At 46.0% G+C, this 17,354-nt stretch overlaps 1 protein-coding gene across 3 annotated transcripts in view; it reads right to left on the reverse strand.

Moving 5' to 3' along the window:
• gpm6ab (glycoprotein M6Ab) overlaps positions 1–17,354 on the reverse strand; it is a 46,835-nt gene that overhangs the window by 19,422 nt on the left and 10,059 nt on the right. The window contains exon 1 of one of the 3 annotated variants that reach the window (XM_027021004.2): positions 12,103–12,509. The exons of 1 other annotated variant lie outside the window; for it this stretch is intronic. In XM_027021004.2, the coding sequence (XP_026876805.1) occupies positions 12,103–12,139 (37 nt within the window). In that variant the 5' untranslated portion in view covers positions 12,140–12,509. Of the gene's footprint in view, positions 1–12,102; positions 12,513–17,354 lie in introns of those variants that run through there. One more of the 3 variants, XM_027021006.2, reaches the window with a different exon arrangement.

Here is a 17,354-nt window from a genome sequence, read left to right on the forward strand (position 1 = left end):
CTGAGCTAGTCACCAAACATGATATGTGCTTTTGTCGAACATTTATTCAACTGACATATTATATTATATTAGAATAGAGGAGTTCTTTTTTTTTGAGTTTCCTAATTTCATTGCTGCCAAAGTAACAACTGGCAATGCAAACAGATGTTTCATTAATGCACTGTCCATTAGTATTAAAATGGCTTGCCACTGGAAACAACAAATCCTTAATTCTGATGGTCTGAATGTTCAACAAATCAATCAGTGAGACTTCTCTTGGTTTCTCCAGTGTAAAGCTGCTTAGAAGTAACACAGTAGACAAACTCCCACAGTGACGATGAGGAGGAATGGGGGATGACAACTGACCCTTTTGTGCCAGTTATTTTAGTATTAATATATTTACATGTAGCACATCTAGAGCGGCTGCAGGATACAGTACCACAGACATTATCTGAATGATTATCTCACTTTTGACAAGCATGGCTTTGATGTTTTTGTCTCGTCTGTAGGAGATTAGTGGAGGATCCTTAAATCAAGACGTGGTCTTTGCATCATCCTGGAGGATTCTAAAGTGTTGAAGTATAATATAGTATAATGTTAGCTACTGTTTTATTTGTAGGGTGATGACTGAAGCACCAAGGGAATTCTTGTAGTCTTAATAGTAGATTGTTTATAGGTCAGCACGTCCACACTGAACAGGTGAATCATTACGACTTAGTTATGAAGCCCACAGGTTTGAAGATATTCCAATATATTCAAGCTTTTAAGGTGGAACTGTTCATTCTCACTGCAAATGCGTTTAAGTCCAAGTAGCTGTGAATAAGGAATGGAGTTTTACAGGCCTTGGGATGTGCAGAACTGCACTGCAAAAAGGAATGAGTGTGTAGGCTTAGAACAGATGGTGGTTTTTAAACAAGAATTAGAAAACTTCACTGAAACATCTGAAAAGGCGATCCTCATTCCATGATGTACTACACTCCACGTATATTCAAGAGCTGGGTAGAATGCGCACACACACACACACACACACACACACACACACACACACACACACACACACACACACACACACACACAGGCACAGTCAAAAGAATGAATAACGGAACAGTTGGAGGTCTTGTAATGTGCAAACAGGTGAACTGACCAGGACGTTGCAGAGACCACGTCCCTTTTTTAAGGATCCTCCACTAATCTACACACAAGACAAAAACATCAAAGACATACTTAGCGAGAGTTCAATAATAAACATGGCACTGCAGCCTAATTTAAGGTTAATAAACACTGTATTAATGATATATCTGTTTGCACTTCTTGTTGTTCATTGTTAGTAGCAATGAAGTTAGGAAACCCAAAAGAAAAATAACTGATCTACATACATGCACTCTCAGAGCTATAGAAACTGATGAATGCCTAGTAACTGAATGCCATGATTTAAACATCTGCTTCTTCTAACTGCTTCCTCCTCCTGGAACCCCAGGAGCACTTTGCTTGCACATATGGTGAAGGACTTCTTTCCTTCATCTCTGCAATATACTGCTACACACACACACACACACACACACACACACACACACACACACACAGTGCAACATGCATTACTGCGTAGTCTGGACCACAGTATAGAGGACCTGCCTGTGTTTACTGTGAAAAAGTTTGCCTGATTGAGGGTAACTTGATTTTCACTGTATCATTCACCCAGGAAGAGTAACCAACTGTCCTGCTCTGCCACACTTGGTCAATGGACAGTACTGGACGGTATTCTCCTGTGTGTCCTCTTGCTGTTTGTGCGGAAATTATTCAAATGCAGCATCCACGCAGTCGTGTTCGATCCATCTGCGCACAGCCCTAATCGCCAGCCGTTAAAGCTGCCATTCTCACCGCGCTAATCTCCCCTCCACGCTAATCACGTAGCGCGAACCTGACAGCGTGACCTAAACCTGTCAGCTGTCCGAGAGCCCGTGAAGCTTAGACTTTCAGAACGCCTTCGCTTTGTGTCCCCAGAGAGAAGTCAGGGAGTTGCATTTAGACACAGTCACGGTAGGCGTTCTGTGCTACCATATAGCCCCCGCACACACTCCCATATGAGGGGTGTGAGGGGTACATGGGGGGGGGGTCTCTGCTATACACTTACAGGAGGCTGCATAAATTATTTAACAGAAACACAGAGGGGTCTGGCATCACCATCAATTATTCAGGTCTCACTGTGCCACCTACTCATCTCTCTCTCTCTCTCTCTCTCTCTCTCTCTCTCTCTCTCTCTCTCTCTCTCTCTCTTTTAATATGTCTTTCTCTTCTTGCTTTACTCTGAGGTAAAAGGATGACAGAGCGCATGCCATTCGACCTGCGCGTGGCTGAGAGCAGAAGAGGAAGCCGATACACAGAAACCGTGGTGCCCTCGTTAGCGCTGTTCACCCCGCTGGAGTGAGACGCAGTGGTGACTCCCGAGGTCTGCTTCTTTAGTGTCTAAACTTACTAAATGCACTGTGCAGTTAAAGTCAGTTCACGCCAGCACTGAGCGAGAGCCGTTTCTAAACAGCACAGCTCAGTGAGTGCAGAGGGGCTTTATCTTCTTCACCACACACAGGAAGACAAACAGAAGCTCTTAAGCCCAAATGTCTCTCTCAGATCCCTCCCTGGACACCCTCTGCCTGTCTCTCCCTCCCTCTCTGCATCTCTCTCTCTCTCTCTTCTCTTCACTCTCCATCTGCCAGCCTCTCCCCTCCCCCATCAATGGCCATCAAGGTCAAAGTTCATAATTATCTAATGGTTAACTCTCCAAAGGAGCAGACAGTGTGAGTGGAAGAGAACCTCCTCCCCATACAGAGCCCCCCCGCCACACACAGATGTAGCGCACAGCACGCTGCACCAGGCCGTGAGAGAGGGAGCACGTGGGCAAAGCCAGAGAGAGGAGGTATGACCAGAAATGACCGCACGGCTGCAAATGCGCCGAATGAAGCAGCATTTCACAAATACGATTAGCACAGCTGTCCAATTCGTGCCATACAAACTTCTCATTTACATGGTCCTAAACAGAAAACCCCAACACACGTAATCACAGTTAATGGGTTAATGATTAATCGTAATTACAGTTAATGATTAATGGGTAAGCACGTAAGAACAAGATCTGTGGAGAACTGAGCAAACTTGATTATTTCCACCACAGTATTTAAATAAATAAAAACAAATCGTAAACAAAACACACGTAAACTACTGCAAATTCTTAGTACATGTTTTAGTTGTTTAGCAATACATTTCTTCTCAATATAAATCACCTGTTCAAATATGCATTTTGGGTCTGCATGTGTGTAATGGCACATCATCTAAGGAGACAAACATGTATGCCGCAGGAGAGCCGCACTTATTAGCACGCCATCATTCAGCAGGGTGACCACACCAAACACAGAACCACACACACACACAATACAGAACACACTCAGAATGACCAGCTACAGACCAGCTACCCAGAAAATATCTAGAAAAGTAATTTTGAAATCACACTTATCCAGTCCATTACAGTCTATTAATTCTATAAAGAAAATATATGGTGCAAGAGTCTATCATTTAGGAGAGAGAGAGAGTGTTTTAGTGCTTTATTCATATCAATCGAGTTTTGATCTATAGATCTCACTGCACTGTGGTTAGTCCAACACCACCACCACACACACACACACACACACACACACACACACACACACACACACACACACACACACACACACACACACACACACACACACACACTACATTCTAAGAAAGAATTCCCAAGTCTCATCAGGCCTGTTTTAACTCAAAAAGAGCAGTATTTAAACACTCAGTCAGTCAGTACCAAATCTCCCTGCCTCTGTGATTGGTTGTGATATGCACTAATAGCGATGTCTTCCAGAGAGCTGCAGGATGCACGGCTCCTAGGTCATGCAGTGCTCACAGCAGGAACTTGGGAGAGCGGAACACAGGTCATATCGGGAAGGGCGGAACAAAACCTATTTGGGTGGCATGTGTTGTGTGTTTGGGAGACTTTAGGAGGATTCACATGTAGGACAGTGATTATGGGGGTCTTGCCTCACAGAGAGCATGAAACAAAAACACATACTGAAGACTGGAGACATATAACACACACATAACAGCGCAGTTACACAACACACGTAACAGCAGCGTTATTAAACTACACACTGTCTTTTTCTCTCAGCATCTCCTAACTCTTACGCCACTTTGAGAAGAATATATTTAGCTGAAAATTGTCAATAAAAAACAGGAAGTGTGTCTTGTGTGTTCATGTATACATGTGCATGCTGTGTGTTTGTATGTGTGAGTGTGTACATTTGCGTATGTGTGTGTATGCCTGTGAGTGTGTACATGCATGTATATTTGTGCATGCCTGTGTGTATTTGTGTATGTGAATGCTTGCCTGTGTGGGTGAGTATATGAGAGTTTACATGTGTTGTGTGTGCATGCTGTGCGTGTGTGTGTGTGTGTGTGTGTGTGTGTGTGTGTGTACACACTGTCCCATCTCATTCTGCCAGTGTGTCTGAGGTAATCAGATAAATCAGTGGCTGAGCTACCTAGCCCAGACAGAGATGAATGTGTGTGTGTGTGTGTGTGTGTGCGCGCAAGTGTGTGTGCATGCGCGTGCGCATGTGTGCACGTGTGTGTGCTATTTGCAGTGGGGGAGGGGTAGACAAGCAATGGAAACTGCATTCAACCCTCCTTGCTGAATTAACATACCACAAACCATCAGAAGCAGGGCCCTACCTTATCTCCCACACACACTCTTGCTCCAAACATAACACTGTAGCACAGAGCACTGTGTTGTTAAGCCAGTGTTTACATAATGCTAGCACAATCTGATGAGGACGCATCATCAGGGGAGGAGCTTTGAGTCTTTATCTGTGGCTATGCCTCTTGTGCTAAGCATTAAAGAGCTGGTCAAAGAGGGGTAATGAACCCTGCGGCACCCGGTACTTCACTAAGAGCACGCTCTTCTGCCCCCAAGTCCACAAACAATCAAACACTGTTTCGAAACACAAAAGTGAATTGGCAAGTGTGAGCATTAATCAATATTATATTAATCAATCCACTGAGCCACGCCATCTCCATGTCTCCACTGTATTTCACAGGTGCGCATTGTCTCATAACACCCATAATCTCTGTGGGGTGCCAACATTATTCTGATGTGACGCACCACCTCTGTAACTGTCGTAAGCCCCCCAGCTCAACACAAACACGCACGGTCACCTGTCATCTCTGACTGCAACACACAAAGAGAAGAGGTCTGTGAGGTCTGTCATCCTGACACACACACACACACGAGACCTATTTACTATTTATTGGGTCACATTTGGTGGCAACTTCACTGATATTTGGGTCTGAAAAGCATCTCGAACTGCAGCTTGTGTGTGTGTGTGTGCGCGCACGCGCATGTGTGTGTATGGCAGAGTAATTGGGTGCTTGCTTTATTGTGAGAGCGCATTATTACTGTCGACAGAAGCTGTTTGAAGCTCTGTCTCCATGCACGCGCGCACACGCACGCACGCACACACGCACGCACGCACACACGCACACACGCGCACACACAAGCTTTCAATCAAAAACTCATGAAAAAGCTGGATGGGATGTCTGTGGGGAACTCAGATAGTGCACATCATTAAAGCCATGCAGCTCAGGCTGTAACACAGACAGCGTCTAGACATACACTGTGTCAGCTCAACATATAAAGAGGGATGACGCTTCTGAGGTTTGTATGAGCTACCACGGGATTATGGGACAGGTGCTCTCCTAACACCATCACTAACCAAACCAAACCACTCCATCATGTAACTACAGTATTTTTTTTTTTAAGGTTCTGAATTGCACTACACCTTACTGGGCCTGTTTCTAATCAACAACCAATACACTGAGAAAACACTTGGCCATCCTAAAGTCCTGTAAAACCAGAACACACTAGGAGCCAAGATGACTCCAGTGTCATGATGGTGCTGCTTGTATGTGGTCTGCTTGTTTTCACCATTCACTTTGCCGCTGTGTGTGACTGGACAACACACTGCACTTCAACCACAGTCCAGCCACTTAATTCTCACAGTGTTTTAGTTCCAAACTGGAACAAACACTTGTAGATGCTAAACTGTGCCAGAGTTTCAAGAATAAAACCGTTTTCTCGATTTGCATGTCCCGTGAATATGGCCAATTCTACAGCTCGGGATGACGTAGCCAGGCCTTACTGGGATGAGCGAGCTAGCCAGGCCTTACTGGGATGAGCGAGCTAGCCAGGCCTTACTGGGATGTTAATGTACCTTGCAACTGCTCAGTGGCCCAGACACCATGAGCTCTGAAAGTCGATATGCATGAGATGGAAACATCTAGTAGCCTAACCTAATTATCAGAGCAGATATCAACAGGTAGCTCTCGGACATTCAAATACTAGATGTAGTAAAGATTACTTAAAAACACAGTGTACTTCTTTCATTGAATCCCTCCTCAGCAACCCAGAAAGACTCATAGCTTGTGGTTTTTTTGATGGCTTGCATGTTTGAGGGTTCAGAGGTCATGAGGTCAAGTGTTCCACTCGAGGGCTCAGTCGCATCATGGGTCACATGCCTGGCGTGGTCCGAGCCCTTCAGCCTAGCCTACAGACGACATTTATCCATTTTGGAGACTGACGTTTAAGCATTTCAAGCTTGTTTTCTTTAAAAAAAAAAACAAAAAAAAAAAAACACCCAGTCAAACCTCAAAGTTCACAGGGAATGGTAGTATAACTGATCTGGTTCTGTTCACAACTCTAAGGGCGTTATATACAAACCAAACTTGTGAGTGCTAACCTTTGGTAGCACTAATAACGATCATGCCGTGGTCATCCCAACACTACAGGGTCATACCTACACTACAGGGTCATCCCAACACTACAGGGTCATCCCAACACTACAGGGTCATCCTTGCACTACAGGGTCATCCTTGCACTACAGAGTCATACCAACACTACAGGGTCATACCTACGCTACAGGGTCATACCTACGCTACAGGGTCATCCCAACGCTACAGAGTCATACCAACGCTACAGGGTCATACCAACACTACAGGGTCATACCTACACTACATGGTCATCCCAACACTACATGGTCATCCCTACACTACAGGGTCATACCTACACTACAGAGTCATACCAACACTACATGGTCATCCCAACACTACAAGGTCATACCTACACTACATGGTCATCCCAACACTACATGGTCATCCCAACACTACAGGGTCATACCTACACTTAGATTTCTGTACCGCTCAGCCTCACTGAGCACACACTGTCTTCACTCCACATGCTGGCAAAAGCCCCATGGATATCCAAACCATTCTTCACCTTCACACTCCGATCTCAGCCAAACAAAGGACTGGAGAAGTCTCAAAGTACAGCAGGCTGAGTAGGAAACAACCTGCCCTGTGACAACACAGGACACAGCTGGAGCTTTTGCTTGTGTGTTCATACATCATAACTAAAAAGCAGTAAACAAACATGAAAACCATTAACATTTTAACATTTCGCCGCTCACAGCAAGAAATGTCATTTATTCTGAACAGTACATCGAGGGCCTGGACTGGAAGGATTAGATTACAGTGCATGCCCTGGGCTAAGAAAACAACAAAATATTTAGATTAAAAACACACATTCAAACTGAAGGGGTTCCAAGATCATCAAGTGGACGTCATCTGCCATAACAGACAAAAGCTTTCATTTCTTTAGGAGATTTTTTTCTTCTACTTCAGTAAGACTGCCCTGTGGCTTATCAACTGTAGATCTGCTCTGTGACAGTTATCTATTGTTTTGTACAGTTTCTCAAACATAGCGACAAAAGCCTGCAAAATTGCATCATGCATATACAAGTTTACTGACTCAGGGAATGAGAGCTCGGTTAGGTGAATGCCTACCTGAGCGAGAGAGGAGCTCGGAGCGAACGACTGTTGAGTGAATGAGAACGGCCTGGGTATTTCATTTTGCCGCCTGCTGAGATGCACCCTGACAGCTGAATCGATGAGCAGAGAAGCCAGGTCCTCATCTGCAGATCAGCTCTTCAGCACAGTGTTGGGCACTACAGGACAGGACTGTGGGCAGCACTCTGGTCACTAATGGAGAACGAACGGCCCTTTGGTTGCTCCCATATGGACGATCAATGTTATCAAAGCTGGAATCGGAAGCTGTTGAAAGAGGCCCCCCAACTGCCCCTAGAATCAGTGTAACTGTGGCAGAGTATCTGTGTTTGTCCACAGACTCAGCAGAGCAACTGTGTTTGTTGTCCAAACACATACAGAGCAGAGTACATGGCTATGTTTACATGCAAAGACTTTTGGCAATCTGATTGAATTCATTCAGATTATAGATTAAGACTGAGTTGTTTATACACACACACACACACACACACACACACACACACACACACACACACACACACACAGCACAATAATATGATGAAAATCTCCTTTCACATGCACACTGCAAGTAACCAGACACAAAAAACCAGACACAAAATCATGTGTGCGTAGACCACCGGTGTGCACGTTCCCAACAAGCTCCACACGAGTGGAGTGAGACGGGCAGACATGCATTACCTACATTTTCAGTGAATGCGCTTCTGTTGTGCTGCAAAATCCTTCAGCGTATTTTAATTTTCTTCGTAGTCCGTGTAAATGTCGTTTGTTTGCTCAAATACTTGTCGGAACTGCGGCTTTACAGCCATCCATCTGCCATCCAGCTTGTTAATTATTTTAAAGCCTTTTAAAGTTTGAAGAATAAACTCCACTGCAGACGGAGTTCTTGATGTCCCTAAAATTCGTTACAATGCAAATGCACACGCAGGACCTCCTCAAGATTTCCCATTAGGAATGGTATCAGATAAGGTATAATAGGATCATGTAATCAGATAAGGTGTTTATATGGCCATTGTTCTTCTATTTAGCCTGAGCTATTAGTTGGATGTTTATGAGATTATAATACATCACATACATCCAGAACGCAGAAGCACTACTGGTCTTCAATCTTCCCATGTTCACACGTCGCTCCACTGCTGCGCTCCCTTCATTGGCTTCCAGAAGCTGCATGCATCAGATTTAAAACCCTGATGCTCGCCTACAAAGCCAAAAATGGACCAGCCCCGATCCGTACCTTGGGTACTTCAAACCTCAAGTACGGCTTGGCTTGAAACGCCTTGCTTCGAGTCTCATGGAAGACAAGGATCGAGACTGTTCTCTGCCCTGCTCCTGGAGGGTGGAACTAGTCCCATACAGTCTTCATCCGCAGAGAGAAGAATTATTTATTTGTGAAATATTTAAATGACCGTTGATCCTGCACCTATAACATTTCATACTACTCTTGAGTAACTGAAACTTTAGCACTTATTGTTTGGTTTTGTTTGTTATTGCACTTTTTGTCTGAGAGCTTATGTTTATTTTGCACTTCTTGGTATCAGCACTGATTCCTGTATTTCAGCAGTATTTTCGTTCAAAAGCGTCGTGAACTCTAACCTTCTGTACTGGCTAGGCTGTATTCCATAAGTAGACGACAACAGCACTTTTTTAAGTTGCTCTGGTTAAGGGCGTCTGATAAATACCAGGAACGTATATATGTAAATGTAAACGTAAGGGACTGAACTGTTGTAGAACTGCTGCCTGATAATGTTCTCAGTACTGCTCTCTAACCTGATGGCTGTCCTGGTTACTGACTTCACCAGACAGACTCACGAACACATGGACACACACACACACACACACACACACACACACACACACACACACACACACACACACACACACACACACACACACACACACACACACGCAAGGTTGTAGCGGAGTCAGAGAAGCGCTGTGATGCCTGATCCATTATTATTGCATAAGAATCAAACATGAACATTAGACAGCAGTTTCCTGCCAAATGCTGAAAGAAAATTATTTATCCATGTTTCACACACAGTGCGTATATGTGTGCGGGTGTAAAAGAGTGTCTGTGTCTCTGCGGGTCTGCGCTGTGGCTCTCTGTGGGTCTGTGTGGCTCTCTGTGGGTCTTCGCTGTGTGACAGAGCACATCTCCGATGTCCATCTCCTTCGGCAAATGTTATCTCTGATAAGCGCCCACAGCTAGCCTCTTGCACATATTCCCATTTCACCCCTAGTTCCTATTCCTAATCCTAATTCCTAATCTAGCACTGTCTAGACTGTCCTCACGCAAGCCTGGCTGCTAACTGATCCATCTCCAGAGGAGGCTCAGTAAGGTGTCTTCACGTCAGCACTGAGATGCTTGCAGTTGCTCAAGTTGCTCAGCTGCAGTTCCGCTTGCATCCACTCCATGTCACCACCATCTAGACAAGGCTGTGTGCATGAATGGATGAGGCTGTGTGCATGAACGGATGAGGCGGTGTGCATGAACGGATGAGGCGGTGTGCATGAACGGATGAGGCGGTGTGCATGAACGGATGAGGCGGTGTGCATGAACGGATGAGGCGGTGTGCATGAACGGATGAGGCGGTGTGCATGAACGGATGAAGCTGTGTGCATGAACGGATGAGGCGGTGTGCATGAACGGATGAGGCTGTGTGCATGAACGGATGAGGCTGTGTGCATGAACGGATGAGGCTGTGTGCATGAACGGATGAGGCGGTGTGCATGAATGGATGAGGCGGTGTGCATGAATGGATGAAGCTGTGTGCATGAATGGATGAGGCGGTGTGCATGAATGGATGAAGCTGTGTGCATGAATGGATGAGGCGGTGTGCATGAATGGATGAGGCGGTGTGCATGAATGGATGAAGCTGTGTGCATGAATGGATGAGGCGGTGTGCATGAATGGATGAGGCGGTGTGCATGAATGGATGAGGCGGTGTGCATGAATGGATGAGGCGGTGTGCATGAATGGATGAGGCGGTGTGCATGAATGGATGAGGCGGTGTGCATGAATGGATGAAGCTGTGTGCATGAATGGATGAAGCGGTGTGCATGAACGGATGAGGCGGTGTGCATGAATGGATGAGACGGTGTGCATGAATGGATGAAGCTGTGTGCATGAATGCATGAAGCGGTGTGCATGAATGGATGAAGCGGTGTGCATGAATGGATGAGGCGGTGTGCATGAATGGATGAGGCTGTGTGCATGAATGGATGAGGCTGTGTGCATGAATGGATGAAACTGTTTGTCTTGCAGCAGAAAATCTTTCCACACAGGGTATATACATCTATAACTGTGAACTTTAACTATCGTGCGGCCTAAAAAAAAGACGTTCAGTTTAGGATAGAAAAACTAAATTCTTTTTCTCTCTATCCCCCCCCCACACACACACACACACAACCCCGCCCACATACGACTCTTCATTGTACATTATGTCCTTCAGTCAAATGCCTGTGTGTTTATGTCTGTCTCACCAGAGAATGAAGAAATGTTGATTTTTCTCTCCATTCCAGCATCAACAGAACCCTTTCCTACACAATCAACCACCACACACACACATACACAGGGGGTTTAAACCAACACAAACCACAATCTCACGCAAAACAAACAGCAGTGTGAGGGGCTAAGTCCAGTGGGCAGACGAACTGATCTAATCTGGGCTGGATTGCTTCATTACAACTGCAGTGCGTTGATAAGCAGTGCAAAATGAGAGGGAGAAAGACACAGAGAGAGAGAGAGAGAGAGAGAGAGAGAGAGAGAGAGAGAGAGAGAGAGAGAGAGAGAGAGAAGACTACCCCTCTCCAGTCTCTGCTGAGCCCTGATGGTAACTGTGAAAACAGGCTACTTACAGTGGACACTAACAAAGACAGTTCCTATCGAGTGTCCACTCTGATGTGCACCTATTAGTCCCCCAGTACAGCCAGACCGGCTGTTCTTAGCACCAACCAGATCCACACCCGTGCCCCTCTGCAACATCCCCCGCCACACACACACACACACACACACACACAGCTTCAGGCAAACTCGGAGTCACTGCACAAATGCATTTCCACGCTTTATGATCCATGTGGATTTTTTAAAATCCTGTATAATAGGAGTTTCTTGTCGTGCTGAGATGAGATGATCTGCACTGAGGGATCAAGCAGCAAGAAAAACCCGCGTTTCAGAGCTAAAAGAAGAAAGCAAGCAGTTTCTCACAGTACCTTTCTGCGTCTGTCCCTCATCCATGTTCTCCTCCATGGTGGGTTGAGCTCGTTGTTCTGCGCTGGACACACTAACAAAAGCTTCTACAAGATGCTTCCAAGCCTCAGCCTGCCCACACTGCGTGTGTGTGTGTGTGTGTGCACGCGCGTGCGTGTGTGTATGTGTGTGTGTGTCTGTGTGTGCGCGCACTCTCTGGAAGTCAGCGGTAACCTGGAGAAGGGTCCTCTCAGCTCTGCTCTCTCGCTCTCTCACGTTCACTCTCGCGTTCACTCTCGCGTTCACGCTCACGGCAGCGACGGGGGTAAACTGAACTGCTCATCCGTGATCTCACCAGCCTCCTCTCACACGCTGGCCATCCCTGCAACCAGAGGGCGTGTGCTTCAGACACACACACACACACACACAGCCCGCCTCCCCGCCCGCCCGATTCTTCGCAGCGGGGGAGCTCAGTAATCACTCACTTCACAGAAAGAGTGAGAGAGAAAGACACAAGAAACAGAGAAAAAGAGAAAGAGTGAGAGAGAGAGAGAGAGAGAGAGAGAGAGAGAGCGAGGAGTGGTGTGGTTGGGCAGGTGTTGTGGAACAGGCAGTAAAGGAGTGCTGAACACAACGCCTCGTACAGAACGCAACATACCGCACTTAGGAACAGATGGAGGATTGTATCCTAGAAACAAGCACACAACCTGCCCCCCCCCCCCCGAGCCCCTCCCTCCCTGCCCTCAGAGCCCCCCAAGACACACACACACACACACACACACACACACACGTACGCGCGCGCCCACCCCCTCTCCGTGTTTGCCTGAGAATAAAAGACCCTCCAGCACAGCCGTTACTGTTGGCTCACCTTCTGATAAATTGATTTAATCTCTTTTCGGTTGGACTGAAGCACCGCTGCTCGGCACCATGGGCCGGCATTGCCACTGTGCTACAGGTGCACGGCGAGACGTCATTACTCTACTGCATGAGTTTCAAACTCATATGTCGATATTATATAACACTTTTTATCCAGTGAATTTGGGCTGCTTGTCCCTGTGAGGATGGGATAGACCAGGGGGTGCTGGGGGTTTCTTCTGGCCAGACTGTAGTCACGCCCAACTAAGATCCAAAAAGAAAAGTGTTTCTACAACTTGCACTTATTTCCATCTTTAATACCTGAATACACATTGGCGGAGTTTGTAATTAATAGTAAGTGCAACACAGCTAGAGAGATACAACCTTATCACTCTGTTACACTCTCCACAGCAGGGGATGGTTGGCGTGTGTGACATAACCTGACAATACCAGTGACATTAAACAACGTTAATGAGCGCACCTGCTAGTGGGCCATCAGCTGTTTAACCCATAAGCTAGTGATAAAGACCCAGCCAATCAAGTGATGAACAATGGATGGCTACTAATGCTAACCGATGCTGCGTAAACACTGTGTCCACCCATGTTATGAAGAGTGCTGAGTAGTACAATCACATCTCTCCATGCAGACCCAGAGAGACTAGAGTCATCCTCACACCGTTAGCAGCCAGAGAACTGAGTGATGGTTAGAGGGCTGAAAGCCTAGCAACAAGAGCAAGCTGCGAGATGGCGGGAGAGCACATGGCCCCGCCCCTGATGAAATGATTGGCTAACGGCAAAGCTCCATTAACAGCGCAGGCGTTATGGGCTTCTCCGTCTACAGGCCTGAGGAGACCCGAGACTGAACCTGGTTCAGCTCAGCCCTGCCAAGGACGCGCGGAGACGGCTCCGTTCAGAAGCAACGGGGACAAAACTAAAAGACTGTTTGCTGCATTGCTGAGGCCATGAGAAAAGCCCTCAAGACTTCGTTCCTGTTCAGTCTCGGACAGTAGAGGGCGCTGGAGCCGTCGGATTATCAGACCTTCCAAAATGTACATCAAACACCTCCTCCAATTTGTATACCATGAGAAAATCAAATTCTGAACCGAGCCATTAAACATCTTAGCAGTTAATTTCCTCTGCATAGTGATGTGTGTGTGTGTGTGTGTGTGTTTTTACTTATATCAGTCCTCATCTGTATTTTTGTGTATGCATTGTGCTTCTTTTTTTGGGAGGGGGGAGTAGATAGAGTGAGTGAGTGAGTGTGTGTGTATAGGCACATGTGCCTGTTTTCTCAAGGGTGCTTGTCCCCAGAGTTATTAATCAGACACGGGCATGCTCATTACTCCATACTTACTGGTCCTCGTCACACACACACACACACACACACACACACACACACACACACACACACACACACACACACACACACACTCCTTTTCTTCCTTTCCATCTCTCTCTCTCTCCCCCTCTTTTTTCTCCCTCCCTCAATCCACCACATTAATGCCCGCCTGCCCCTCTGCCCTCTGATTGGCTGACTCTGCCCTCTGATACCTGACTCTGCCCTCTGATTGGCTAACTGCCTGACATTTATAAGGATGACTCATGCAGGCGGCTGGTGGCAGATGTCAAAAACCCCCACCCCACTATGTCCACCACAGCCACTAAACCCACGCAACGCACACTCACACACTCACTCACATACAGAGGTTACAATACGTTTCAGGTGTAACCTGGTTTCGGAGACACAAATGTCAGTTTACAAATACTACATGACATTTTAAACCATGTTCCACCATCCTTTAATGGACTTAATATATGGCTCAGTGGAATTAATAATAAGAATTCTAATCCTGTATTATAGCTAATAATCATGCCAGATAATTAATCTTTTTCACAGTGAATAAGGGATTGAGAGGCGTAGGCAAACTGTTACAGTGGAACTGTAGCATACATGGCAAAACTGAAGCACACACATCAAAACTGAAGCACTCCCTGTAGGACAGTAACACACACAGTAGAACTGCATTACAGACAGTAGAACTGTAGCACACAGCGAAACTAGCATGCAGCAAAACTGTAGCACATATAGTGAAACTGCAGGACGCACAGCGAAACTAGCACACAGCATAACTGTAGCACACACAGTGAAATTGTAGCTCTCCCTGTAGGACTAACACACACAGTAGTACTGCATTATAGACAGAGTCTAAGAATATGTGTTGTATATGTGCGTAGTGTAAAATGATTATCCAATACTCTCTGTTCTCATAAAACTATTCTCCAAACTGTAGCTGGAGCTGAATATCAAACAGCTGGTATGCACTTGTATGTTTGTGTGTGGGTGTGTGTAGCTCATGTTTTTAAACTCTATAAAATGATTAATCTTTCATTGGCTAAAATAACGGTATCATTTCATTTATTACGGTAATAATAACTTACAAACCACCAATTTCATTTATTAGGGCTGTAATGACTTGAATTGCCACTTTATTGGACACCCATCTACTAGTGCGCTGGACCTCCTTTGGCCTTCAGAACCTCAGAGATTTGTCAAGGTATGAATTCTGCCAGGTGCCGAAATCGTCCTGCAGGAATCTCGGTCAGGACAGCTTCTCGTAGTTTCCACAAATTAGATGGAGGTACGAACATATTCTGAACGGCCCATTCTACCTCGTCCCGGAGAAGTTCTAGAGGATCAGGATATATGGACTGTGAAGGCCAGGGGAGCAGGGAAAACCCGCGGTTACATTCTTAGACCCGATCCATGACCGTCCGACCCGTGCGGCGTGGCATGCTGTCCTGCTGAATGTGTCCTTATGACATAGTTTAAACAGCTGCCACGAAGGGATGAACTTCCTGTGTCCTACTGTCCAAACGTCCCTCTGCAGGTGTCAAAGTTACCCGGGATGTGCCAAGAAAGCATCCCCACACTGCCACGCCATTGATGCACACTGTTTATGCCAAGAGCCTTCCACTAGAGTCTTGCCTTTCTGCTTCCCTTAGACAGTAACGGCACTGGAATCGGTCATCTGCTGGTCTAGCCCATATGTGCTTGTCAATGATGCGTTGAGTGTTTGGACGTGTTAGCTGGAGCACTAATGTCACTAATAAAATGACCATTTGGTGTACACATCGCTAATCATATTAATACGAATCGAAATGTCCCGGTGTTGACGTTGTAAGATCTAATTGCTGTTTCATGATCGCACAGATATTGCGCATTTGACCCAAACTAACCAGGGCTGTTCAGAGCGCCCGTAACGATGAGGTCTGGGCCCTGCCGGCTGCCTGACTAAAGGATGCAAATCACGCATGATCTCTGCTAAGCTTCGAGTCTCTGGGCATGACCACACACACAGTAACGTTCATTCAGACACTCCACACTTCCCTCACAGTGCCATAGACTTTTTTCTTCCTTAGTCCTCATACATTTTGCTTTGCATTACAAAGAGTTATGGTTGGAATCGCGTTACATGGAATAACACACGTCCTACCACAGGGTGAACACCTGTTAGGTATGAGACACACTTCCCAGAACATCGACCAGTCCAAAGGTTTCTAAGAGGCCTGGTGTCTGCATTAGAACCGTCTCAGCGTCTCACAGTCAGTCCACTGCATACTTCAGACTTAAGATCAAGGTCATTTCTTCTCATGACAGAGTCATTTAGACTTGATGCCTGGCTCCTCGCAGTGTGAGTATAATGTCTGAACCATGATATTAGGAGAAGTCATAAGTACTGGAATTTGAACGAACTGGCTAGACCCAATAAATCTATGCTTCATTTTTGCAGTCATTACTAGGAAACTCTGGCGAAAGACTTATTTCAGTTCCAGTCATTGAGTTACATTGCCAGTAGATTAGAATTTAAAAACCCAGGGAATCAGTAGATCACATACATCAGTTCGGTATTCATAAAACACAAATGGTAAAACAAGTGGAGGGACTAAACTCCGCAGCTCAGAGTTACTATAGTTGAAGGATGATGACCCGTGATGAGTGAGGATGAGTCTGGTAAGGAGTTAACGCAGCACACACTCCGGCTGAGAACGACGCACTCCCAGCGATCATTTATACAGCAGAGACCTGGGACAGAGTGGGTGCATGGAGTTAGGCTGCGTGTCGGCCATCCTGTCTGCAGGAAAGTGCAAAAGTGTGAGTGTGAAGCAGCATTAGTGTTCCCCAAAGACCCTTTCAGATGATGTGCTGCTCTTCTCCAGAGTTGCTAAGTATCACATCTCTCCATCGTCACCACCAGGGTGCAATAGAAACGCTCTCAATGGAAAATGAAGAAAGATTTTTTAAAACTACAGCCAGCAGCAGAATACTCTCCACAAGCAAGGTCTGAACAGTGTAGGTCTGGGAATTTGTATTTGTGTGTGTGTGTGTGTGTGTGTGTGTGTGTGGTGTGTGTTCACACCT

This window comes from Electrophorus electricus, chromosome 11 (genome assembly GCF_013358815.1).
Source record: "Electrophorus electricus isolate fEleEle1 chromosome 11, fEleEle1.pri, whole genome shotgun sequence".
NCBI lineage: Eukaryota > Metazoa > Chordata > Actinopteri > Gymnotiformes > Gymnotidae > Electrophorus > Electrophorus electricus.